Source organism: Diceros bicornis, chromosome 14 (assembly GCF_020826845.1).
Source record: "Diceros bicornis minor isolate mBicDic1 chromosome 14, mDicBic1.mat.cur, whole genome shotgun sequence".
Taxonomy (NCBI): Eukaryota; Metazoa; Chordata; class Mammalia; order Perissodactyla; family Rhinocerotidae; genus Diceros; species Diceros bicornis.
The window spans coordinates 55,590,657-55,618,304 of record NC_080753.1 but is presented as its reverse complement, the minus strand read 5'-3'; the positions used below and the strand labels follow the sequence as shown (position 1 = coordinate 55,618,304).

The 27,648-nt window shown below is 40.6% G+C and overlaps 1 protein-coding gene across 1 annotated transcript in view; it reads right to left on the bottom strand.

Moving 5' to 3' along the window:
• ELOVL2 (ELOVL fatty acid elongase 2) overlaps positions 1 to 27,648 on the bottom strand; it is a 54,464-nt gene continuing 26,816 nt past the window's right edge. The window contains exons 2-8 of the mRNA XM_058555267.1: positions 21,468 to 21,531; positions 16,502 to 16,689; positions 12,227 to 12,304; positions 8,568 to 8,739; positions 6,311 to 6,435; positions 4,882 to 5,016; positions 1 to 2,739 (exon numbers count right to left, since the gene is read on the bottom strand). Of these exons, the coding sequence (XP_058411250.1) occupies positions 2,614 to 2,739; positions 4,882 to 5,016; positions 6,311 to 6,435; positions 8,568 to 8,739; positions 12,227 to 12,304; positions 16,502 to 16,689; positions 21,468 to 21,531 (888 nt within the window). The 3' untranslated portion in view covers positions 1 to 2,613. The remainder of the gene's footprint in view (positions 2,740 to 4,881; positions 5,017 to 6,310; positions 6,436 to 8,567; positions 8,740 to 12,226; positions 12,305 to 16,501; positions 16,690 to 21,467; positions 21,532 to 27,648) is intronic.

Below are 27,648 nucleotides of genomic sequence, written 5' to 3'. Positions count from 1 at the left end.
TATTAACAGATATGCTTACTATTCATTTAAGTGTTTTTATTCCTATTAATAAGAGGAAATTTATTTGGGAAAAAAAACATTTCCCATAACAGATTATACACATTTTTTTTTACAGTTTTTTAGGAAAATCACATTCAAAGTAAACATTTTGTTTTTTAAAGTTGCAACACAATGACAGGTTAAAATATTTACCTGATTCCAATTTTGTGGCTAAGACATCTCTGTGTATTTTTAGCAGCCCTTGAATGGTTTAAGGCTATAAGTGTTTTATTAACCTTCTCTAGAATTAAAGACCAAATTGGAAATAAGCTTCCTGAAACCTCTAACTAAATTCAGCTTGAAAGTGTAAACTACCCAAGTTTTTCCCTTTGATCTGAGAAGTTTCAAGCTGCCTTGTACTTATAGCTGCTTGACTTGGTCATTCTGAAAGATGGCTTCCCTCCTTGCTATGCAGATATGAAGCCCATGCGAGCATCCAAAATCGCAGGTATGATGCTGAGTGGTGAGACTTGAGGGCCTCGTTGACAATTAAGAATAAGCTGAATACAGCGAATGACCAGTGACGTCTGAGTCTCATCTTTACCTGGAATGAACTGGGGTAACAGATTTTAGCCCGTGTTTGAGACCTAAAACTGAACCAGAGTCCAGTCGCTCCAAGGGGCTGCTGCTTAGTCCAACCCATGTTTTGTCATGGAGGAGCAATAACAGCCATACTCAAAGCTAGCCCTTATTTTACAGTGAGTTTCTGGGAGAGAACGATACTTACAGCACACAGTTACAATGTGATGGAAATGGGGACTGAGCACCCTAGAGCAAGTCAGTTTTAGAAAACTTTCTAGAAAAATAAATCCAAGAGTACGTGGGCATCAGACAGAAGACGTCTGTTCAATAGAGATGGGTCAGCGGGTAGAGAAGGGGAAGTGAGAGGGCATAGCACCTTCACCATGAGGACTAGACTAGGATCAGTCACCTTTCAGAAAGGGGCCAGAATCCCGAGGGGGGAGCTGACATGAAAGAGAAGTTAGCAGAGTCAGTACCATGTCAGAACAAAAGTCAATGTTTTTTGTTTTTTTTTTTAAAAAAAAAACAGGAAAAATAATTTAAAAACTGGAGCTCAGGAAAAAAATGGCACAAAGACAGAAAGGCACCCCAAACAGACTGTAATGTGTTGGGGTAACGTGAAAACGCCTTTCTGGCACTTAAGCATTTGATGTCAACATTATGACCTAAAAACTTAACTTTAAAAAGAAGAAAGTAGGAAAGAAGATCAAGTGTCCAAGTTGCCAAGTCTTGTTTTATCGGGTATAAAACATCAAATCTTTAGAAAATATTGTTCCCATTCTTGGTACAATTTAATAGTAAATAACAGTCCCACACTGAGGGGGAAGGGAAGTCCTCATGAACGCCTTCCTCTGCTCTTGTGCTGGGTTCTCAGTAGAGACTGCATTACTTTAGCAGAGAAAGGTGTGCTGGGTTTGCCAAATGACTTGTAATCATGGCTCTTGACCAGGCCATGGCTCAGTGTGGGAATCTTTTCATAGTCCTCCATCTTTTTCTTCCTATTTTCAAAAGCTTAACCTGCAAAGTGATAGCAGGTATTTGGGGATAATACTCAGAAGTAGGCTCACAAGAAATAGTTGACAAATTCAATGTCTATTTTGCACCCCCCACAGCTCTGTTAATTCTGATTTATAAATATTCCAGCAGTATATCATTCTAAGGAAAAGGGCAGACTGGACTCAAGTTCCTGTTCAGAAAGGAAATGAGCATCCAGATTTAGATCCTGCTTTTAATACTGAGTGTTGTGTCTGTCTATATCCTAACCTAGGGTAACTTAACGGGGGAGGTAGACATGAATATGTGAATAATTAAGGAAACCAAATTAAAACTGAGAAACAACTCCTATCCAAAGCCCCTGAGCTATGAGGGTTTGGCAGAAGATTTTCTTTCTTCTTAAAAAAAACTAATCTTCAAAATAAAAAATACACATTTCATTACCATATCACTAAGTTGCGAATTAAGAGTAGTTGTGGGAATTTGACAGACAGACTCTAACTTAAGAGAGAAAAGTTTTGCTAGATCTCCCATTTATGATCTCATGTTAATATTTTCTGGAGTTGATTCCTAAAGGAACAAATGGATGATTGATTACTTTATGCACTGACAATTATTGCTTAATAGAGATTAGAACATACCCTGTACTTAGAAGACAATTAACATTTTGTTTTAAACATTTTAATCTGAAGAAAACTCTAACTTTTTATTTGAAGACTTGCTGTGAAAAACAACATTCTATGTTTCCTGGCTTTGTCTGTGTATAAGGCGTTATGACGACAGTTTCTGGGGAGGGTTGAGTCCAGGGAGGAGGGGAGGAGAGAGAAGTTGCACCGGTTCTGAGGTCTGCAGAGTTCAGCCTCACCTCAATGCTGACGGAAGCATTCAGTTAACAGATTAACCTAATAGCAATATATTAACACATTCCGGGTACAAATGATTTATAAACTCAAAAGAAATTAGTTTATGTTAAAACATATATAACTTTCAAATCAGTCTTTGCTTTAGAACAAGCGAATCTGTTAGGCTATTCTATATGCTTTGTCTGCTCCTCGACGTCTACTGGGCTTTCTTGTTTATCACTCCGTTAGCTGCAGTGAAGTAGGCTTTGGAAAAACCATTCTTCACTTCTTTTCCTGCAGGTGGCTCTTCCATACCTTTCTTCATTGGCTTTTTTCGGTATGTCTGTTAGATGTGTGTATTTTGAAGAGAAAAAGAAAGAAAAAAGGATTCTTTAATAAGACCTTGTCTCTAATGTGGCATATAGTCTAAAAGAGTGCATGATTTTCTCAGGTACTGGACTAATAAGAATTCTTGTTTGTAGTATGGCATTTCTTTTAAGCTTCTGGTTAAAAATAAAAAAAAGGGGGGGGGGGGCCCGGTGGCGCAAGCGGTTAAGTGCGTGTGCTCTGCTGCAGCGGCCCGGGTTTCGCTGGTTTGGATCCCAGGCGGGCACCCATGCACTGCTTGGCAAGCCATGCTGTGGTGGTGTCCCATGTAAAGTGGAGGAAGATGGGCACGGATGTTGGCCCAGGGCCAGTCTTCCTCAGCAAACAGAGGAGGATTGGCAGATGTTAGCACAGGGCTGATCGCCTCACAAAATAAATAAATAAAAATAAAAATAGGGTAAAACCAAGATAAATGCATGAATTCTAATGAAAGGTTGTTTCTTTCACTTTATCTACATTAGGTTAGTATTTATGTATTATGTACTATGGGATTAGCATTAAAATTATTCTGCATTACTTGCTTACTAGGAAAGGATATAATTTTTTGAGCTTTTTTTAATTGAGGTATAACTGATATACATTAGTTTCAGGTGTACAACATAATGATTCAATATTTGTATATATTGCAAAATGATCACCACAGTAAGTCTAGTTAACATCTGTCACCATACATAGTTACAGATTTTTTTTTCTTGTGATGAGAACTTTTAAGATCTATTCTCTGAGCAACTTTCAAATAGACACTACAGTACTATTAACTATAGTTGCCATGCTGTACATTACATCCCTATGACTTATTTAAGGATATAATTTTTTAACAATACAAGTGAAAAAGTGCTGTTACTTTAAAAGTACTAGTACCTGGGATTCTGGCTTGGTTTTTGCATATCCTTCCTACACAGACAAAAATACCTGATCTCATCTCATTTTTATCTTTTTTTTTTTCTAAGCAGTAGTATTAACAAGGGTCAAGACTAAAAGAATATACTCAGCCATAAAGGACTAAGGTTCAGTCTGAGCCAACAGTAGGGGCAGAGCTGTGCGTGCCCTGCCCGGCCACACGCTTCTCTCCAAGTTTCCACACCACGCACCAAAACGTGAGCTTTCCTTTAACATTCTGCCTTTTTTGTGTGTGTGTGTGGCTTTGTTTGGTTCTATCAATGGTTATTTCTTTAAAAATTCTCAAAGGAAACTTCTATCTCATAAAAGGCAAACACTAGCCAATCCGTCAGAGACACAAGAGCTGAAAAGCTGTCAAAAGTTGAGTTCCCACAGCTGTACTTTGTATAAAACCACTATGGCTTGACTTTCAACAAGTGCAAACTAAAAAGTCAGAAAGCACTTGTTTGTCTGAAGAAGAAAATACAGCTGAATACAATTTCAAAAGGACTGTTTTGAATATAAATGTACTTATTTTTTTCAGAAGCTTTCTGTTTCCCTAGCCCACAAAGGAGAGCAATTTAAAATCTACAGCCACCTGAGGCCTGTGCTGTTTCCACTTTGATCAGTTCTGCATAACGGAGTTGCTTTGAAATTGCATTTTGAAGCTCTCTTCCATTTAAATTGTTAATTAAAAAGAAAATGACACTTCAGAAAAAGTCAATGTGACCTTTCCACACTGGTTTGCCTTAAAAGAATTTTTTCCAAATAAACAGTGAGTCTGCAACATCACAGTAGCTGATATGGAAACAATTTTTTAATATTCATTTAGCCCATATTTTTCTCCATTCACATAAATTTCCTGGATCTGTCTTACTATACACAGTGTTTAATTTTCAGACGTCAGACTTTGGTGGCATGGTACAAATACGTGATACAAATGCATAATATTTTTGATAGAACTTTACATACAGGCATTGAAAAATGTTTAACAGAATGCCCGCTAGACTATTAACAGCAGTTATCCTTCGAGGAGGAGGAGGATGTGGGGAGAGGAGGTAGGAATGCAAGGTCTACGGTTGACTTTGTGCACCTCTGGCACTTGAATCCATCAATTAGCACGTGCTGCTATAATATTTAATCAGTAAAATTAAACATATATGATGCAAAAATACGCAGTCTGTTACGTTTTACTTCTGAATAGTTACATTTAACTTACCTGAACATAAAAATTTAAAAATAGGATGACTAATGTAAGCATGTACGAAGACTGGAAGATGAGACAGCCGAAGGGGAAGCCGCACGGTTTCACGACAGCACTCATGGTGTGCGTGATGGTGAGCACGAACTGCACCTGGAAGGGATGGAAAGGGCAGCACCGTGAGGGAACCAGGCCGAGCTGTGTAAAAACCCCTCTCAAGTTTTATACATTTAGAAATCAACTACAGTCATGCGCTGCATAACGACATCTCAGTCAAGCACAGACGGCATATACGACGGTGCTCCCGTAAGATTAGTCCCCTAAAGCCTAGGTGTGTAGCAGGCTATTCCATCCAGGTTTGTGTGAGTACACTCTGTGATGTTCAAACACCGACAAAATCACCTAACAACACATTTCTCAGAATGCATCCCCGTCATTGAGCAACACATGACTGTACTCTTACTCCCTAAATTTTGCAGGGATAAAACAAGAAAACACTGAAGCAGCCCACTAGCCTGTCCACAAACTCTATTTGAAATTATATTTGTAAGTATATATAATTGCCCATTATTAATTTTCTCATGGAAAAGTAGCAGTTGAAATTATTTAGATAAAAATGATTTAACATAGACATTAACTTTAAAAGTATCTGTGGGTCTGGCCCAGTGGCGTAGTGGTTGAGTTCTTGCACTCCACTTCGGGGGCCCAGGGTTCCCAGGTTCGGATCCTGGGCATGGACCTACGCACCGCTCATCAGGCCATGCTGTGGCGGCGTCCCATGTCCCATACAGAGTAGAGGAAGATGGGCACAGATGTTAGCCCAGGGCCAATCTTCCTCAGCAAAAAGAGGATGATTGGCAACAGATGTTAGCTCAGGGCTAGCCTTCCTCACACAAAAAAGTATCTGTCTACATTTCAAAGCAAGGAATAAGCTAACTGAATTGCATACACAAAGATTTTCTTTTTTTTTTTTGTGAGGAAGATCAGCACTGAGCTAACATCCATGCTAATCCTTCTCATTATTTTGCTGAGGAAGACCGGCTCTGAGCTAACATCTATTGCCAATCCTCTTCTTTTTTTTTTCCCCCAAAGCCCCCGTAGATAGTTGTACGTCATAGCTGCACATCCTTTTAGTTGCTGTATGTGGGACGTGGCCTCAGCATGGCCGGAGAAGCGGTGCGTCGGTGCGCGCCCGGGATCAGAACCCAGGCCGCCAGCAGCGGAGCGTGCGCACTTAACCACTAAGCCAGGGGGCTGGCCCCACAAAGGATGTTTTAATACAAGGTTTCACTCTTAAAAGGCCATTTTTAGAGAAAAATAGGCAGCCTCATCACACTTAGAAAAGCCTCTGACTTTTCCAGGAAGGCAGATTCCTCTTTCCTTTTCTCATCCAGGAGGATATCTGGCTGCCTCACATGGAGAAGAGCTGAAAGAAGGGCTAACATACCAGCTGAGCCTGTGTGAGGTACTTCTTCCACCAAAGGTACTTGTGCATCGAGGGAAACACAGAAAGGCCGTAGTAGGAGTACATGAGAATGTGGATAAAACTGTTCAGTGTGGGTCCAAAGAAACCTATAAAAGGACAACATAGCAATTACTGCTCTTCTAGAAAGTAGGACTGACTCTTTGTCCAGTGAGATTCTTCCGGTGCATCATAATTGAAGACGAATAACAAATATGGCGCTAACAAAATTCACCCTGAAAAATCACCCGAATATCGTGCTATTACTCCAGGATTCATCAAAAGCTGCCTAGATAGAAGGACTAACCTGGAATAGCTTTTCAGTCGGAGTGCCAACCACACAGGGAATTCCTGATGTGCAAAGTCTTTACTATCTCTTTAACTGTCATTACTATCAGCTAATCGGAGAAAAAGAAATGTCAGCTTAAAGCTGGTGGCAGAATTTCTTTGAAAGAAGTGTCTTTGCTTTAGCTAAACCTTTTTTATTTTATTTTATTTATTCTTTTTTGTGAGGGAGATCAGCCCTGAGCTAACATCTATGCTAATCTTCCTCTCTTTGCTGAGGAAGACCGGCTCTGAGCTAACATCCACTGCCAATCCTCCTCCTTTTTATCCCCAAAGCCCCAGTAGATAGTTGTGTGTCATAGCTGCACATCCTTCTAGTTGCTGTATGTGGGACGCGGCCTCAGCATGGCCGGAGAAGCGGTGCATCGGTGCGCACCGGGATCTGAACCCGGGCCGCCAGTAGCAGAGCGCGCGCACTTAACCACTAAGCCACGGGGCCGGCCCTAGCTAAACCTTTGATGGGCCATTTTGATTGTAGAAAGAGAGCCTTCAGTACACAGCTAAACAGGGTGCTAAAGAGGCAAGGAAAATTCGTTGCTCTTTATAATTAAGTAAATAAAACCTACCCGAAACGGACCTAGGAACCAGGAGATGCTGGGGAAGGTGAGAGAATATGGAGGAGAGAGAGGGTCCAGCAGGATGAGAAAAGGCTGAAACTGAGGAGAGACTGGCCAATGAGCCCTTCCCAGTGGCTGGGCCATCTCATGGACTTTTAGGACAAGGAATAGCTAAAATCCAGTTTTAGGATATTTTCTGTGCTAAGCTGTGCTGTAGCACTCCCCCATCCTCTGACATCATCTTCATGAAATCTTCTCTATAACCGCCATCAACACGGGTGGATGGTGTTTCAGGAAACCAAGGAGAAAGGGCTAAGTTCTATGTTGGGTCAACTAAGGGTCAAAAGGATTTAGCTGTAAGAGGTGAGATGTCAGAGATGGGTTATTTGTTGGAAACAGGGAGCTCGCTGTTGTGAGGATTAAATCAATCGATATGTGTAAAGGGCTCAGAACAGTGCCCAGCACAGCGTGAGCGCCATGTGTGAGCTTGGGGTCCAGATGGCTGGTCTGTGAGCTGTCAATCCTGTGGCAGAAGAGACTGTGGAGCTAGAGGACCCCTATTAGCTATGTCCCCTTGGATACGTTACCTTGACTTTGTAAATTTTGATTTTCTCATCTGGAAATGGGTAAAATAATCATTTAAAATAATTTTTAAATTCTTGGGTACAAGACAACATTGAATAGAAAGTACTGTTCTCTCTAGTTCAGTGTTTCTCAAACTGCAGGTCATAACTGACCCATTAGTGAACTGTGAAATCAGCATAGTGCGAGTTGTCATCAGCTTTTTAAAAAAGTGAAATAGAATAAAAAAAATTACATCACACATGGCCAGCATAAATATTGTTTATGAAATTTGTTTCATACAAAATATATCCATATGAATGAGTACATTGAGCTGTGATATAAAATGTATTTCTTATTGTAGTTTTCAGTAAAAAAAAAAAAAAATTGAAAGCCACTGCTTAAAAACAAGCCCTAAAAATTGAAACGACTCAATCTATACCATGGCCAAGTGGTGATTGTGGAAGATGCTATATTTATTTCTACAGTCTCAGGTACTGGAGTAAAACTGCTCCAGCTGAGGTACGTGCTTCTGGGCATCGGACACTTGGTGCACGGAAAAGAAAATATTTTTAAAATTTAAGGTAAGACTCAGATTTTGTCAGTATCAGAAGCTAACTGGCCCCTGGCAAACCGGCACTTCCCCGTGTGACACAGCCGGCCACGCCTGGCCACCCTGTCCTCCCTCCCGAACCGCATGCAGTGCTCGGTACAAGAGACTCACTAGAGCTCTGGCAAGATCCATTACCCAGAACCAAAAATTTAACAAAATAACTTACTTTGCCCACAAGGTATCCAGTTCAAAACACACCACCAGATGTTGAACATAGAGGCATGATGGTATACATGAAGAAAAGTAATCTGACCGGTTTTTTTCCGCAAAACAAAGAAAATTGTGTCCAGGAACTCTATTAATTTGGAGAAGTAGTACCACCATAGCACCTTGGCGACCTACAAGAATTTTCCAACGGGAAAGAGAAAAAAGGTGAGCAATGAAAACGCCCCCGTGCTGCCCTGCCTCTCAGCACTCTGCGTGCTGCTGTGCTTCGCTAGCGTGCATTGCTCTCGCAGACTCTCGAGAAAGCACCTTACCTGATGTCTTTGCCTCGTTCTTCCTATTCCCAGCAACCCACCCGCTCTATTGAACATGAATTAATTCTCCAAAATACTTATCTGATCAAGTTCTTCCTCTGCACTTACAGAACCAAGTCCATGATTCCTAGTCTGACACAGGATCTTTCCCGGACTTGCGCTGACTGCTGTTTCCACCATCCTCCTCCGAGCACACCACCAAGGCATCCTGCGTGCTGTTCAAGTGGGCTTTGCTCCCCCTCGAGCCCTGCTGCCCTCTCTGCACCGTGCCTCTTAATACTCTGCTCCCCGCCTCCAACTCTCCTTCCCTCCCTCATGGCTGGCATATTCCTAGTCATCCTTGATTAACACTCCTCTTAAATGCCACCTCTTCTCTGGGACTCTACCTGGCCCTCTCCTTGCTTTTTTCAGGCTGAATCAACCACTTCTTCATTTGTATTCGCAAATTACTTTCTGCCTCTATCATCAATAACTATAATAAAGGGTAGTGTCATGAATCTATCTTTCCAATAGACTGTAAATCACTTGAAGGCAGAGACTGTCTCATTCACCGCTGCTCAGTGCCTAGCACTCAACAGGAGAGCACTACTGTTGGTTACACTAGATTTCAATTTTTCTCTGTTCCTCTAATGTACATATGTTTTGTCTCAAGCATTATCCTCCCAAGAGCAGTAGCATTATACTACTTCTTTCATGTCTCTTCCTCCTCCCCAACAGCAATAGGTCATGATTAACTAAATTAGCAGCAGGGAATAGTTAACTTCCAAAATATTAAACCATAAATAACTAAATACAACAATGACCTCTAGAGAATTGTATGGTATCCCAAAGTGCACTGGTTTGTGATAATACGTTAGAAATAAGATGGGTATAGAGAAATCTATGTATCTTACTTTTTTGTATTATAGCTTTATAGGTGTTTTGAAAGTGTATATGTTAAAGATTTTAATTAAAAGGTTTCTACCATCTCTATTATTAATAACCCATGTTTTTTATTATGGAAATTTTCAAACATTCACAAATGCAGGGAGAATAAGTATAACGAACCCCTCGATATCTAGCACTGAACTTCAAAATTTTCAATATGATTACAATTGTTGAATCAATTCTATTTCCCACCACTTTTTTGGGAGAGAGTGTAGTATTATAAGCAAATCCAAAATACAATTTTATCTATAAAAACTTCTAATAGATGGGGAGACTTTGTTTTAATATAACCACCGAGATATTATCTGATAAAATTAATGTTTCCTTACTATCTTCTAATAGCCCAGTCCACGTTCAAATCTCCCTGTCTCAAAAACGTCTTCTTAGAATTGATTTGTTTACATTAGGATCCAAACAGGGGCCAGCTTGCATCTGTCTGATGTGGGTTTTCAGTCTCTTCTCATCAGTAACAGTTCCCTTTCCTTGCTCCTCCTTTTTCTTCCACAGCTCGCTCTTCTTAGAAAAACCAGCTCAGTTGTTGTGTAGAATTCCTAATATCATAGATTTGGATGACTGTTTCTTCCTAGTGTTATCTAACTTGTTTCTCTCTCTCCCACATTTTCTGTAACTAGCAATTGGATGTAGAGGCTCCACTGGATTCAGGTTTAAGGTTTTTGGCCAGAAGACATCACGGGTGGTTCTGTGTCCTTCCTATCGCCTCACATCAAGGGGGACATGATCTCTGCTTGGTCCACTGATATTCAGAGGAACGGCGAGTCCACGTGTTGTCAGCCTAATCCAATCGTTATGAAGCTTCCCTCACTTTCACCGAGTAGTTTTATCACGTACCGATGACTGCTGTCTAGGTCCATTACTTCAGTAGGAGCTGCAAAACCGTGATTTTCTCATTTTCTTGTTATTTATGCATTTTTCTCTTCTATAGAGAAGAACTCTTCCTCTTCATCTATTTGGAAATTCACATATGAAAGGCAAGATAAACGTTTAATTCTTTCCCTTTTTTTTTTCTAGAATGAGCTGGTGTTCTAGCAACCTTCAAAAGGTAACAATGAGGGTTGTTTTCTCTTTGTATCATTTTAAACTCAAGGTTTTTTATAAATTTAAAATGTTTCAATCCATTCCAGTCAGTCTTCTTTTTGATAACTCAAATTGTCCCATCCTTAGCAGTGGGATTCCCTTCAAGGTGGCTCCCATATCTTTGTGTCATAACCCTAGTAGTCTTGGACAGCTTCCTTGCTTTCTGTCACAAGATGTCCTGGATTCTTTTTATGTACATTTCCCAGCCCAAACCAGGAAGTGGCCAATTCTCTAAGAACTCTAATCCCTTCTGGTAGAAATTATATTTAGAGAGCACAATCTGGGTATTCATTGCTCACTGTACTGGGTTGTCATAAGTGAGGGCTTTTCTATACATAGAGCTAAAAAACAGGTTTTGGTTTTAGAAAAAATAAAGTTAATTCTGCTATTTCCAATTTGAGTCTATGATTACTGGGTTTTAGTTTAACTTTTTTATTGGTATCTTTTTTCTTCTATGTTTCAAATATTAGTTGCAATGATATTAACATTGATTACATGTAATCAATTGTAATGATTAATATTATATACTTTATCCTACAGTATACCTATAATAGTCTCAAAAACAATACCAATATTTTTATTAATAATAGCATCCAAAAAAATTACTGAATATGTTAAGACATATCTCCCCAGGGATGTCCAGTCAAAACACTGTGTTTGAAAGTCAGCTGAAATAATAATTCTTTGGGTTATTATGTCACCAACTTAATATATGGGTAGATTCATTTATCTTAGTTTATTTCCAAGTTTTTTCGGGGAGGTTGCTTTACTTTCTTTTTAAATTTAATTTTGTTTTATAATTCTGTAAAACACGTAATAGTTCCCAAACCAGATACACAAGGTACATTCAGAGAAGTCTGGCTTCCATGCCTATCCCCTCTGTCCTGTTCCCTCCCCAAAAAAGGAAACCATTTTGTTAGCTTTGGGTTTATTCTGCCATTGTTTCTTTTTAAAGACATAAGCAAATACATACACACACATATATTCATATCATTTCTTGCACAAAAGCTGCTATCGTACGAACACAGTCTGCAGTCTGCTTGTTTTCACTTAGATACATCCTGGAGATTATTCTATCACAGTACAAGGATCTTCCTCATTCCATTGTGCAAAGGGACCCACGACGTGGACGTGCCATGGTATATTCAGTCAGTCCCATAGATGGACATTTGGAAAACATTTTTGTGACCAAGCACTTCTATTAGAACAGGAGTCCCTTTCTTATCTAATCTCAGCCCCCAACCTCATATCTGGAAGGAGAAAGCCTTCTCTCCTTTTCAGTGAGAAATGGTTATAGATAGTTGATTTGCTTCTCATGACTCACCCGAATATCGGCTTCCCCTGCACTGGCAAGATCTTGACACTGTAAGTTGTAGCCTCCTTCCCAACTGGAGAGAATAAGCTGCCAAAGAAACAAGAAGGGGGGAAAAAATCAACACAAGAATCTAGACAAAAACTGAATTTCCCATTCATGTTTCTAATTGGCAGCTATTCAAGGTTTAAGTAGAAACTTCCTAGAATTTGAGTTTGACTCGATCCTGTCCTCACACACACACTATCAAAGGATTTAATTCTTGCTGTTGAACTGATATCAGTGGTTATATTCCTTAATTAAGACAACTTATTTCTAACCTATATATTGCCTTATATATCAACATTTATCTTATTTGATCATCAATGATTTTATGAAGTACATATTTACCATTTTACAGATAAGAAAACCAGGGCTCAGAAAGGTTCTTAAACCATTTTCTGCGTTTTCTTCATTGTCTTTTTGCTATGTGGTAATCACTCATTTGTGTGGTTGTAAGTGGTTAATGTCTGTATTCTCCATTGTGCTCACAAAACAAAAAGCTCCATAAAATCTCCGCCTCCTCTTTTGCTCATCTCTGCATCTGCACTTCCTTGCCCAATGCCTGACACACAGAAAGTGCTCAATCAATACACGGTGAGTAAATGATTTGCTCAAGATTACATGGCTGGAAATTGGTAGAACAATGACTAGAATTCAGATCTTCTAATTCCTTGTCTAGTGTTCTTTCCACATCATCATAAGAAAATGAGCCTTTTTATTCTTTGTGAAAAATTCTACAAAAGAACTTGTCTCCTTTCTTTCCCCCTATTACTGAAGAAACTTAAAATTCTAGAATATAAGGCATTTGGCTTTGATTTACATAAGGGATTATACGCAAAAGCCTATTTTCTGTTGCTTCAGAAATGTGTAAAGGTATAGAACTGTTAAAATACACATACAGAGCAGGGAAGGATGAGATGTTAATGAACTGAACATTAAAGAGATGAACTACTAAAAAACATTTAGAATGTTTTAGAATCTTTGTGAGTCTTTTCTCCATTATCCTGATTTGCCACCTCTCTTTCCTTTTTACAAAAGCAGCTTTCAGTTAACATCTTGATAATTATAGATTGTCAGGATAAACGAATCCAGTGAAAGTAAAGAAGACTGAATTTTCCTCGTAGGGTCTATTACAAACCAAGTCACCCTCCATACTCCTCAGAGCTTTATGTGCCTAATTCCCAAGTGGGAACCAGTGATAGGCTAGAGGGGATCTAGGAAAACCTAAAAGTATATGTAAATTTGTGTGTTGGTACATTTTGCAAAATAAGAAAGCTGTTTAACTTTCTGCAGAAAGATTAATTAAAAACCTCTATGGTCAGGCTGTAGTTTTGTAGTAAGTAAGGTTTTGTACTTTGCATACTAACAGTACAGTAGTGGGAGAGGACAGGCCGTATTCTCTATTACCCGATGACATTTCCTGCTTTAGTCAGATTTATCCAGGTTGTCCCCCACCCCCGTGGCACATCTGCAGAACTGCCTGACAACTGAACACCTAAATAGAATTAAGCAGCCAGGCTACAGGAGGCTCTATCTGCCTCACTCTGGACCATTCCTAATCCCCTAGCTGCGTTGGTGTAAGGAGCCATCCAACCTAGGCACTGAAGAAAAGGAAACCAGGCTGTCCAACAGGATTAGCCTTAAGGAGTTGTGGGCTAACTCACTCTAAAATATGTCTAGAATTCACTGGCTTCTCCCCATCTCCACCTTAATCCAGGCCACCAGCAACTGCTGACTCTAGTACTGCAATCGTCTCCTAACTGAACTCTTTGCTTCCATTCTTGCCCCCAACTCACTCTCATAGTCCATTTTCCATGTCTCAGCCAGAATAATCTATTTAAAAAGGGAGATCATATCACTCCCCTCATTACAATCCTCCAACGGCTTTCTATTATACTTAGAATAAAAGCCAAATTCCTTACCAGGCCCTATACAATCCGCCACCTCTTCCCCTCATCTTGAATCCTTCTCTCCTCTGTCCACGGGATCCTGGCTACATGGCTTCTTTTTATGGTCCTTGAACACCCCAAGGTTGTTCCTGCCTCAAGGCCTTTACACTTGCTGCTCTTTCTGCATGAACACGCTCTCCCCAGATCTTTATATGCCTGGCTTATTTTCATCATTCAGTCTCAGCTCAATATCACCTCCTCAGAGAGGCATTCGTGCCCCACCAGCAGCCCCTCACTCTATCGCACTAGGGCAAAGGCTGTGTTCTGGAATCTAGAATAGAATCTGACACAGTTTAGGAACTCAATACATATTTGTTGAAAGAACATTAATAAGTTTAGCAGTAACTTCCTGGCCTAAGCAAACATCTGGCCTGAGCAAACAGGTTAGCAAGGTTAAATCAACCTGTCACTCCACTGGTATCTATTAAACATACCCCCAAAGTGTCAAAGAAAAAACCTCATGCCTGCCCTGAAAGAGGTTACAATCATGGGAGACTAGGAGGCAATCAACAGCAGTGATTTTGAACCAAGAGTGTGAGATTTTATCTCCTGGACAAGCAGGAGATAAAATTCGTCGTAGGGAATGAGCTCAGTGCACATGTTCTCCCTAAAAAAGACAGAAACCATTTACTTGGTTCTTCAAACACTAAACTGTTGTTCTTGCTCCTGCTGATGGTGACTGATATTCACTTTAACACTTACCATGCCTTTTCACATTTACTAACTCCTCCTTGTACTGGTGTGTGAGCTCTTCAAGTACAGAAACTGTGTCTCACCCACCTTTGTATCCCCTGGGCTCAGTGCAGTTCACAGCACCTAGGAGGGGCTCACTGGATGCTGGTGGAACAGACTGATTAATCCTTACAACTCACTCATGAGTTAAGTCGGAAAAATATCATATCTCCTTTTTAAGGAGAAGTTGCCTAAGGTTCAGGGAGCCTAAGTAACTCCTCTAGAATTACAGAGAAAGTGACAGAGCTGACACTTGAATTCGGGTCTTCCGACTCCACTGCCCCAAAGCGTCTAGCAGGTATTGGAGCTTCCAAGGCAGTCAGACATTCAGGCCGGCCCTCTCGACGCAGCTGCTGCTTCTGAAAACAATCCACGGAGGAGTACCTTTCCCTTTGTGATACAGAGAAACTGACCCCACAAGTTACAAGCTCTTGCAAGCTCATCTAGTGAACTAAAATTCACTGGTAGAGAACCTAAACCAAAAATTCCCCTTTCAGAGTCAGGTAAATGAGTGAGTACCTGTGTGATATGATTTTGGAGTTGTTAGCGTGGCTTTCCTGACCCCAGATTCCATCTTCTGCACTCTGATGCCTAAAATTCCATTATTAGAGCTTCATTATAATCATTTAAGGTAATGGTTATTAACCATTATTAGAATGGTGCATATTAGACTAATGCACAGATTAAATTCTATGGGTGAGAGGACCTAAATTTTAGGTAAGGAGTTATTTTCTTTTAGAATTCAAGGACACCAGGAAGGCAGCTATACCTGCACCATTATCAGCCATTTATAATTTATATGAATGATTTTATCCTAACTTTTCCCTAAAAAAGGTTTTGTTATGTTTTCATTCTCTCTTTTTCTTTCTGGGGCTGCTCGCTAGAGCAGGTTCATTTAACACTTGTAGATTTTCCCTTGTATTATAGTAAACTAACCTTTGGTTGTATAGGCAGGGCAATGATTACTTGTTCTTTTTCCTGTAAAATTACTCGGGTTTAGCACTTGACACAGGACAGAGGAGTACATGAGGGCTGCTAGAGCTAAGCTGGAATGTTGACTCAGCCTCCAGAATGCAGTCCTGAGAACAGCTATGCTACTGTCACAGTGTCCAAGGAAGCGGGAGTCTTCTTGAAGGGACTATGCATTTGCATTTCAGTCAAACTAACTGCATTTGATATTTAATTTTAAAAAAATACTCTGTTAATAACTGTCTATTCTCAGGCAAATCATGTAACTTTCCTAAGCCTCAGTACATAATCTGAAAAAGGAGAAAATTATAACATATGCTGTTTAAAGACCCATTCAGATCTAAGTTGTGATTCTAAACCACAATGAAAGACTAAGGACTAAAGAAATAGGCCTCAACCAGGATAAGAAAAATTCAAGTTAGAAACAAAGACTTCCAGGACTTTTGGAAGGAATAATATCAAACGCTGAACAAGTTCTTGAGATCTTAAAGAACGGTAGTGATGGCAACATTGGATAGTTCCAGTTTGCTAGATTTAATTGCTTCTAGAAATCACTCAGTTACCAGACTCCAGCTTTGGCTACATAAACACTTACCTCTACCAGCATATATAGGGAGAGAAGAGTGATTCCGAGATTATACAACGTGAGGGTACCCCTGAGGGAAAGAGCAGGTCTGTTCCTCATACATTTGTTACCCAGCCATATTGAAAGCAGATATATGACAGTAAGAAAAAAGGTAGGAAGGTAAGAGTCCAACATGAACCATCCTCTGACTCGAGAATCTGAAAAGAAACACATACAGTGAGCATCCTGAAGAGTAACACTTCTGTCTAGTTATAAGATATTGTCACATATGTTTTATCTGTACATACCCAATACAACAGGGAACACTATGACATAGCATTAAGTAAGCTGGATTTGGGTTACAATTCAGAAGAAACCACTGAGGGCTGGAATAGTTAAGGAAGGTTTCATGGAGCAAACAGGAATTAAGCTGAACACTGCATGATAGGGAAATGTAATGAAGGTGGAAAGCAACAGTTCTTGAATGTCTGCTCTAGAACAGTTACTATGTTTATTTACTCTAACCCAAAAATATGAAGTAAGTACTATTATGCCATTTTATGGATGAAAAAACATCTCAGAAAGCTTCAGTAACTTACAAAAGGCCATACACTCATCAGCAGCAGAGTTAGGATTTGAATTCACATCTGACTCCCAGCCCACTAGACCTGTTGCTGCCTCCCACGGAGGAGATCTGAGTAGGCAGGAGGGAAGGGCTATTGATACTGAATCCTAATGGCTGAAACCCACCCTCCCCAGCATTTGCCTGTGATCACTGTGCAGTAAACCAGGAATGGGTTTAGAGTTCAGCTGATCCCAACACAGCAATGGGATTACAAAACGGCAAGCATGGGAAGCTGAAGATGGTGAAGGCAAAGCCTTAGAGCTGATGATTCGGAACCGAGAGCAGAAAATAAATTTAAGAACCCAAACTTGACCATGGACTAGAAGTACAAAGAGCCAGGAGGCAAGAACCTGGACACATCAAGTGTGCCTTACTCTCGGGAGTCAAAGTGTAAACTCCTAAGTGAAACACACATAATAGAGCTATAATACAATTAGGAAGACCTGAAAATAACTGTAGGCACAATGATTTTTGTTCTCTATTCTGCTCTTTTTTGTTGTTGTTTAAAGAAAGAAAGTGATTTGGCCCAGAATTACAAAAAAATTGCGTGCTGTTTTTAATCTCCATAAATAGAGTTGTAAGGAGCTGGTTTCTCCAGGGGATAATGCTCTTTTCTTTCTTTCTTTTTTGGTAAGGAAGACTGGCCCTGAGCTAACATCTGTGCCAATCTTCCTCCATTTTGCATGTGGGACGCCGCCACAGCATGGCTTGATGAGCAGTGTGTAGGTCTGTGCCTGGGATCCAAACTCACGAATCCTGGGCCGCCGAAGCAGAGTGCGTGAACTTAACCACTACGCCACCAGGGCTTTTCTTGATCTCTCTGGTTCTCCCCCAATCTCTGTCCCTCTTTCTGCTCTACTCTATCCCATCGACCCCCAGTCTCTCTTTAAACCACCCCGCCCTACGGACAGTTCCATTTCTATGAGGAAAGTGCCTTCTCAAGCTCTAACTGTCCCATCACTACTTCTGTAAACTTCTGTCATTTGTGATAAAGATAAAAAGGTAAGAAAGGAGCTCTTCTCAGCATTCACATGTCTAATAGATATCGTCTTTCATACAGCTAGCTCGTAATCATCTGCCATAAAAGTCTGTGTTCTCTGCCACTTCCTAATGTTCATCTCCACATCTAAACCCTATTCCTCCTCTACTGCTCAGAAAAAGTCCTGCCTTCTAAGGGAGCCATTTCCTAAGGGAGCTCTTTTGTAAGTACAGTTCCTCATGTGCATTACAAAATAATTATTATCATTTTATAATTTACATATTATTATGGCTGCAATACTGTTATTATAACTCACACTTACTGAGCACTTATTCTGTGCCAGGCACTCTTCTAAAGCCTTTTACATGTGTTAACCTATTTAATTCTCAAAGCAGTCTTATTATTAGGTGATATTAGTTTCAACAGCTTTATTGAGGTATAATTGATATACAAAAACCTGCACGTATTTAATGTGTACAATTTGATGAGTTTGGACATATGAAAACACCCATGACGCCATCACCATAGTCAAGGCAACAGTTTTATTACAGGTAATAGTATTGTCTGCAGTTTACGTTTGAGAAAAATTGAGCCACAGAGGGGAAAAAGTTAAATAACTTGCACTAAACTGCTACCGTAGCTCCTGTTATGGTGTTATGGGTTGAACTGTGTCCCCAAAAAACTATGTTCTAGCCCTAACTCCTGGTATCTGTGATTGTGATCTTATTTGGAAATAGGGTCTTTGCAGGTATAACCAAGTTAAGATGAGGTCACAGTGGATTCAGATAGGCCCTAACCCAGTGACAGGCGTCCTTATAGAAAGGGGAGATTCGGATGCAGGGACAGAAAGAGGAGAACACCGTGTGAAGAGGGAGGCAGAGATTGGAGTGATGCAGCTACAAGCCAAGGAATGTCAAAGATTACTGGCAACTCCCAGAAGCTAGGAGAGAGGCATGAACAGATTCTTCCCCAGAACAGATTCGGCACTGTCAACACCTGCATTTCAGACTTCTTGCCTCCAGAACTGAGGGACTAAACTTCTGTGGTTTTAAGTCACTCAGTTTGTGGTACTTGTTCCTACAGCCCTAGGAAATGAACATGTGTGGTTCACTTCATTGCTTTCCAACTGTTTCAGATGTTAGTTTTACCTCCCCAACTACAGGACACACTCCATGAGACAGGGACTAGGTCTTACCTATCTACTGTCTCACTTCTAACTTATATCCACTTATTGCTGAGAGGAAAGGGTCATTAAATATATATCAATTGGCACACTGAGTCAAGCACATATTGCAAAAGTAACATAGCACCTGAAGTTTTTTGTTTTCTTTTGTCATGGCCCTGTAAATGTTTGCTGCAGTTGTTAAGGAGAATCATAACTGTTCCAACCAAAAGACAGGAACAAATACTTGCAGTATTATTATCTTTGGGACTTAGCTCTGCATCTGTGTCAGGCATTTGCCCAGAACAATATCCCCTGATGGTACTAATATGACGTAGGTAAAATCAGAAAAGACTAGGGGACACCTAGATGTTCACTGGGTGGCCTGCCAGTCAACCTAAGCTTGTGCCACTTTTAGGAAGGGACAATGGATTCCTGATGGTCTGGATGCCAGGCTCCCTGTCATTGTGCAGGTCACCTGATCTGGTTGTCAACTGTCAATCCTATACTCTCCTTGCTACAAAGGAAACTTCCACAAAAATGACCAAAGCTGAGTAAACACCTGCAATCTTATCCTTAATTGATCCCATCTCTACATAATTCCAGATCCTGGTGACCTTACTGATGGCAAAGTTCAGTGAGAATGGCTCAGAGAGAATGTTGTTTAACCCTCTAATGGAAGGATCAAATGGAAAGCCAGTCACCAAGAAATACTACATGCTTAAATTAGACGGTCATGCTCTCTACATTACCCACTAGAACTGTGAGGCAGACAACATATTAAATAAAGTGGGTTACAAGATACAGATATCCCACCCTGCCTACCCCACAAGATCATCACAAATACAAAATGGAAAAAACAAAACAAAAAAAGACTATGTGAAAGTATTTTTGTAAAAGCTCACCGAGTATCATTATATTAAAACTATATAAACAGTCATTCACTGAGAATAGTTTATGGAGCCTGTACAGAAATTGGAGTGTGGCCTAAATAATCTCTACGTGATTCTGTTTAAAGATTTTGAGAAACAGGTAAACCTCCTTATTTTCCTCCTCCCCCGACCCAATTACTTGTATATTTTCCACAGCTTTGTGAACCAGCAAGGCTCAAGTGAAATCAAACATGTTGTTTAGAATTTATTTATTTGCAGACTATGTAGTGCCTAATATGTTCCTAGAACTGTAATAAGCACTGGAGATAACAGTCAGGGTTCCTGCCCTCATGGGACAAAGAGCTTTTAATAACAATAAAGTCTCTGAAGGAAACAAACACAGGTGGAACTAGAGAATAATGAGGGGCCTACTTTAGAGGGAAAACTTCCCTGCCATCCTTGCCAGGAAAGCCTATCTGAGAAGGTGTGAAGGATGAGAAGGGCTGACTGTACTGGGAGGTGGGTGGGAGGTAGGGGAAGGAATCCGAGGCTCAAGGAACAGCATACAAAAGCATGTTACATCTTTGAGGAGGTAAAGTACATCTAGCATGGCTATATCAAAGGGGGTGAGGGAGCGTGCAACCGGCTGTTGGAGAGGTGGCTGAGGGTGGATACACAGGGGTATGTGGCCAGGATAAGAAATTTGGTTTTTATCCTAAGGGCACTGGGAAGACATTGATGAGTTTTAAGCTAGAGTACCACAAATATGATTTAGGCTTTTAAAATATTATTCCAGCTGATAATTAATCAACGACTGGAAGCGGGCAAGTGTGGAAGAGGGAGACGAGTGAGGAGGTCCCTGCAGTGGTCTAAGGGACTGCGATGGAGGGAGATGAGAGACTCAGACTGACTGAGAGCTTAGAGGCTCCACCTCATGGCCCTGCGCACAGAAAACTCACAAGTCTTTAAAGAGAACTGAGACATGTAAGGGCAGGAAGACTATATATGACTGTGCATTTGAGGAAGGTGGAAGGTGAATGGGCGGTGGAGAGAGGAGAGAAACAGTAGTGCAGTTCTGAAGGAAAGCTACAACCGGCTCCAGTAGCCAGAGAGACACCGGAGGAAAGTACTGCACTGCATTCTGTTCCTGCTTCCTGCTCCCGGAACTTTAATCCCAGGAGAGGCCGAGCAGGAGAAACGGGGCTTCTGGATGTTCTGGGAGAAGAATATCAAAGGCGAGGGAAATTAAGTCTCTAAATGTTAGTCACCACACTATTTTCAAAACACTAGAGCAGACATACTCCTTCTATAACTAAACTGTATTTTTTCCACATTAAGTTCTCAAGAAGCTCACTCACCTCGAGGTCCAAACATAGTGTCCAAAAAAGCATTGATTTCATCATCAAAGGCCTTTAGATGCTCCTGAAAAGAAAAAGAAAAAATGATTTAAGTGGGTGTTTTGGGGGAACTCGCAAAACAAACCACTACTGACAAGGTGTAGTTGACAGACTCTCCAAGGTTCCTAGCCTCAGGGACTTCTGACTGCAAAGACATAAGGGAAGTGGCCCAGTAAGTGCAGCCTCACCTTTCACAAGCTTGTAAGGATCTGGAAGGAAACTTCTCTTTCATTTGCTTAGGCAAGAGGAGTCCTGGAAAGCAGTCTTGGTATACTTAAACATTGAAGGGTTACTACCTTACTTGCATTTCCCTCTAACATGCTGATTCTATAAGCAACTTCCATTGTTGCAACTAACAGGAGTTGTGTGCAAGCAACAGGGAAAGCCTATACCCACAGGATATAATGTAATTATTAAATGAAAATTCAGCTGAATTGTATTTCACAAAGCTGAATCTAAAGCTTTCAAGGACTTGTTTTTCAAGTAAGGAAATTAAGCACTACAGCTATTTTTTCTATTACCTTTATGTTCTATTTGTTTTCAAAACTTTTTTTTATACATTAACATCTACTTAATATTACAGTAAATAGTGTCACTTGGGTGCACCAGATTGATTACTGTGACTTTAATTGGATTCAGGTTGGGACTGGAGAATTTCTGCTAAGAATCTTAAGATGGATAAATAGGCTGCTCCCTCCTGAGCTCCTATTCATGCTGGCCTGCTAATATACTGCTCAAAACACCTGCAAATGTGTTCCCTCCCCTTGCGACGAAGGTCCAGCACCTCCTCAAGCAAAGGGAGGAAGAGACAGAGCACTACCCAACGGTCCCAGGAAAGGCATCTCTGATGAGGATTTTGGACCAGCGAGTTGGTCCCTGACTATAATGTGAATCGAGTATGACGGCCTTCAGGAGGGAAGTTCACATAGAATGTTCTCTACAGTCAACAGCTGGAGTGCAGTCAAGACACCAAAAGCGTCTCATTCTCAAAGAAAGTGTAAGTGCCAAAGAGGAGAATTAATTTACTGGCATCTTAAAAGAAGATCTACACGTTTGGTGATTGGCACATACTGTTTGGACCCATTCCTTATCTGTGACTCTCATCCTGAGAGAAATTTCAAGAAAACTTGGGAAGGAGGATGGGAACTACACACTAACATTTATTAGCACCTGCTACTGCAGGCCAGTGTGTTAGGAACTTGATTATTTCATAGTATCTCTATAAAAAGTATCTGGGCTAAACCAAGCATGGAAGTTTTTAAATAGGGATTCTTATCTCTGGTTTCCATGAAGGACATTTCAGGAGACCTCCAGACTTGAGAAAGGTCAGTTACCCAACAGCACAGTGTGACGGAATAAGATTCGTGTTGCCGTTAGAACAGGGCAGATCTGTCCAGAGGCCTCTCATTCTTGAGCAAAGAATGTTAACCTCACTGATGCACCGGCCTCCTAACAAATACCAGTGAAATCTTTCTTTCATTGCCACATCCACAGCAAATGTTTAAACTATTTTAGTTTGTTTGCTAAGGTTCAAAATCCATTTTCCAACATCTGTAGAGCTAAGAAAACTCTAACTAAAGGTCACAAAGCTTGTATTATTTCTATAATCTTGGAGAAATTTAGTCACAGTGGAAGAAGGGTAGAAACAAAAGATAAGTAAGAGAGGGGAAGATATGACGAGAGAGCATGACAGAGATAAATAAGGAGGGGCATTCCATTATTTCAGTCATTAACTTACTGATTCATTAACTGATTATCTGAGAATCACGATGTGCCAGCACCACGCTAGGTGCTGAAACACAAAGCCAAATGAGACATGGTCCTCATCCTCACACAGGACAATGGACAAGGAAGTCAAAAATTACAGTAGCAGCATCTTAAATATGATGAGAGAGGTTTACAGGGATGTACTACAAGAACATAGAGTAAGTAAATTCAATTTGCATCTCTTAAAAAAGGAAGGCTTCCAGGAACAGGTGCTGCTGTCACCGAGTTTTGGAAGACTCTAGGACATCATCTAGATGGAGAAGGAAAGAGCAAGCATTTCAGGAAGAAGGGTCAGCATATACAAATACATCAAGGCATGACTCTTTGGGGAAATATTTAAGGCCAGGGTTTCTAGTGACATACATGACAGATAGAAATAAAGCCAATGCTGGGAAAAATCAGAAATCTGAAAAAAATTACCTCTTTGTTTCTGGGTTATTTAATATAGAAAGAATATAGGCTAAAAAGACACCGATGAGATGAGATCAGAAGAACAAATTAAGATTTACCCTGGATTAGTAAAACCTAAGTGTAACTACAGAGTCTGGGTTAGTCAACTAAAGATGAATGCTTAGCAAAGGATGATGGAGCAGAGCTTGGGCAAGGAATTAATAGCTGTGCATTAGGTTCTATATGTGTAAGTGTAAAAGTATGCTGGACAATTTCTCATGACTAACACCATAGCTAGGAGCTAAGAAGAACAAACCAACTACATGCAGCCCTTCATTCCTTCAACCAACATTCTTGAACAGCTATTCTGTATATAATACTTTGTCAGACATATGGGAAAAAAAGGGATAGAGAGGTTGACAAAAAATCTTGTAGACAAATTGAGAAAACAAGTAATACAAAGGCAAATAGCAAACAATTGAGGAGAAGGAGATACACAGAACTGCCACAATAATGGAAGACATCAAAGGAGTGAGGACCAAAGATGGGCTGTTAAAGATGTTTAGAATTTGGACAGATTAGAAAAGAGGGGAATAGTATTGCCCTTGAACATGGGCAAGAGGGGTGCTGTCCGGAACTCCACACTTCAGAGGCCCCACTCTGGTCATCCTTTGGCTATAGCCCTCCACACAGGACTTCTGAGCCAAGGGAAGTGCCTACTCACGGCCACAGCTTCCCATCTCCAGACTATGCTCCAAATTCCCCAGGCCACAGAATTCTCTGCCAAACAAACCTGAGCCCACTTCCAGAACTTTAGTGATTTCTCCTTGCCCACATAATAAAGTCCATGTTCCATGGCTTTGAATTCAGCTTGTGACTATGTTCAGCAGCAGCTGAAGGATGGAAAGATCAGAAGTAGGGCCTTATTTAATTGTGTATCCCTGATCACTTACCACAGCTGGTGAGAATGTAAAATGGTACAAACACATTGGAAAGCAGTTGGCAGTTTGGTAAAAACATAAACATTCACCCACCATATGATCCAGCATGCCACTTCTGGGTACTTACTAAGAGAAAATAAAGCATATATCCATGCAAAGACTTGTACACAAATATTCATGGTAGATTTATTTGTAATAGTTAAAAAAAGGAAACGTCCCAAATGTCCATCACCAGGTAAATGGATAGACAAATGGTGGTGTAGTCACACTGAAACATTACTCAGCAATATAAAGGAGTGAACTATTGATGCACACACAACATGGATAGGTCTCAAAATTATTATGCTGCATTAAAAGAAACTAAACCAAAAAAAAGGAGTACATTCTATATGTTTCCACTTACACGAAATTCTAGAAAATATAAACTTATCTATGTGACAGAGAGCAAATCAGTGGTTGCGTGGAGACTGCAGGGGAGGAGATATCCTCAAAATATCCTTCAAAATATGCAGAACATTCTTCAAAAATGAAGGTTGAAATAAGGACATTTTCATATATGCATAAGTGAGAGATGTAGCCAGCAGAACTACACTACAAGGTATGCTCAAGATGTTCTTCATGCCAAAGGGAAATGATTCCATATGGAAAGCAGCATTTACAGAAAAGAAGCAAGAGCACCAGAAACAGATCTAATCAAAGAGCCATAACTCGGAGCAGCCCACAGCAAGCTAGCCTCCACCACCTCATCACATCCACTGAACTGCCATCATCACCTGTCACACCATGCTCATTCCTGCCATCAGGAGCAGTGTTGCATAACACCCAGGTGATGTCCTGCACCTGTTCCTTGTCCTACTGCCAGCAGGATGACCACTCGGAGGTAATGGTGACCCATCTGAGGCAGACCCACTAGACTGACTTCTTATAGAAAGCTGAGTGGCCATGTGACATGCAACTCCCAGTGCTAGTGGACTGGATCACCATGCACTCCTGCCTCAGCTACCATTTTCTGAGAGTACCTGGGAAACAGGAGAGCCATGAAGGGCACGCCTGTTTCTGCCACCATGATGCTGATTGGGACTTCCACCCAGCCCTAACTGCACCTGTTGCAGCTCCTCATAAACCAGGGGCATCTCAAATGGGAGGCCATTTCCTACTCGGTTCCTGAAGGTATGACCTCTGTGATCACTGTGGGGACAGCCTCAACCTGAACAACCTGATGGCTCAGATCTTCTTCAGCAAAGGCAGTCTTGCAATCAGAATCGCTATCACCACGACTAAGGGCCATTCTACAGAAGCCACAACAGAAAGCCTGGCAGAAATCAACCCCACCACAAAAACTGTCTGTGCTTTCTCTGATCGCTAAAGGATAGGATTCCAGATTCCGTTCTTCCTTTCCTTCTTCCCTTCTTCTTTCTCTCGTCTGTTACTTTCCTTGTTCCTTTTCTTGCCTTCCATTCCTTTCTTTCCTTCTTTCCTCCCTTTACTTCCTTCATTCCACCTTTTTTTCTGCCTCCTTTCCTTCCCCTCCTTCCTCTGTTTCCTCCCTCTTTCACTCCTTCCTTCTTCACATTCCTTCTTTTATTTATGTTTTAGCCATTTTGTGGTTGTTAGTATTTATCTACCATGGGCATTATGTTGCATAAAAATCCAATGATTCAAGATCTCGGTGTTTGTCCTATTTTGTTGATACAGTTTTACAGAATGTTTTAAAGACTCTTATTCAATCAGAATAGTTATTTCCCACCACCAACTCCCTTCCTCATTGCTTTAAAAATGAGCAAAAGCCATTAAGATCATGCAACTGACTATTAAGTTTGGAAGACATAGTATCCAAATCCTTACTTTCTTTCTTTTTTTTTTGTATATAGCAGAGAAAACTAAATCTGCAGTATCCAATGACAGCAGATCAAGAAATGGCATCTGAGCAGCTCAGGAAGATATCCTAGTTCAGAGTAATGACACACAACTCTGAAAGATCCCTGGGAACCTCATGAGCCAGCCTGAGTTGTACAGAATGAGAGACAAGGAGATGGCATCTCCCCCAGGGGCAGGGGACACCGACTGCATACTGTCACACAATGAGTCTTCTACATTGTTCCCAGGGCTCAGGATGGCTGTTAAATGCTGAAAGCTCTTTTGGCAGACTCCTCAGGGATTGTTTCCAGCCAGTCTCTCATGTATTTGAAGAGTCTAAACGTGTTCACATTTGTGAACGAAACTAGAAGGTTTAGATAGCAAAAAGTGGACGTATGAAATTACCTGGCTTTCAAGCAGCTGACTTCACACCATGTGTATTCATGTATATTTTACACTCATACTCCTAACTGCCTTTGAGAGGCCTACCCTCTTAACATCTCGACCTCCCACTGTTGTACTCTGGAGGGAGCAATACTAAGTGAAGCTGAGGGTAGGCAACAGGTAGGGAATTCTTATTCATTTACGGGAACTCTAAATTGTTATTATGTGTCTTATGGTGTAATTTTCACAAGACTGAAACTAAGTCAGGTATTGAAGAATCTGTAGGAACATTTATGTTTGGTTATCACATCTTAATATAGATATGAATCAAAGGAGGGCCACCCCAATATGCCACTCGGAATTAAAGTTATTTAAGAAACAGCTGGTGCAAGAAAGACACTGTGACCCTCTTTTGTTCCCCTGAAAGCAGGAAATAAATCTCCAATGTGAAAGGTACCTTCCCTGTACCAAGAGAATAGAAGGCATCCTTATCATCAGAGATGGGAAATTTAGGGCCACGAAGGCTGTATAAATAAACCTTGTTACTTCTTCACTAATTTACCAGCCAAAGCCCAAGCCCCTTTGTCTTGTCAGAAGATTCTTCAGAAATTTATTGTTTCCTTGTCTAAAATGTATAAAATCAGCCTGCTTTGGTCACTTCTTTGAGTCCCATATTTTTATGGGGCTCCCATATATACAAAATTAAGTTTGTTTTTCTACTGTTACTCTGTCTTATGTCAATTTGAATATTAGGCCAGCCAAAGAACCTAGAAAGGAAGAAGGGAAAAATTTTATGCCCCTAC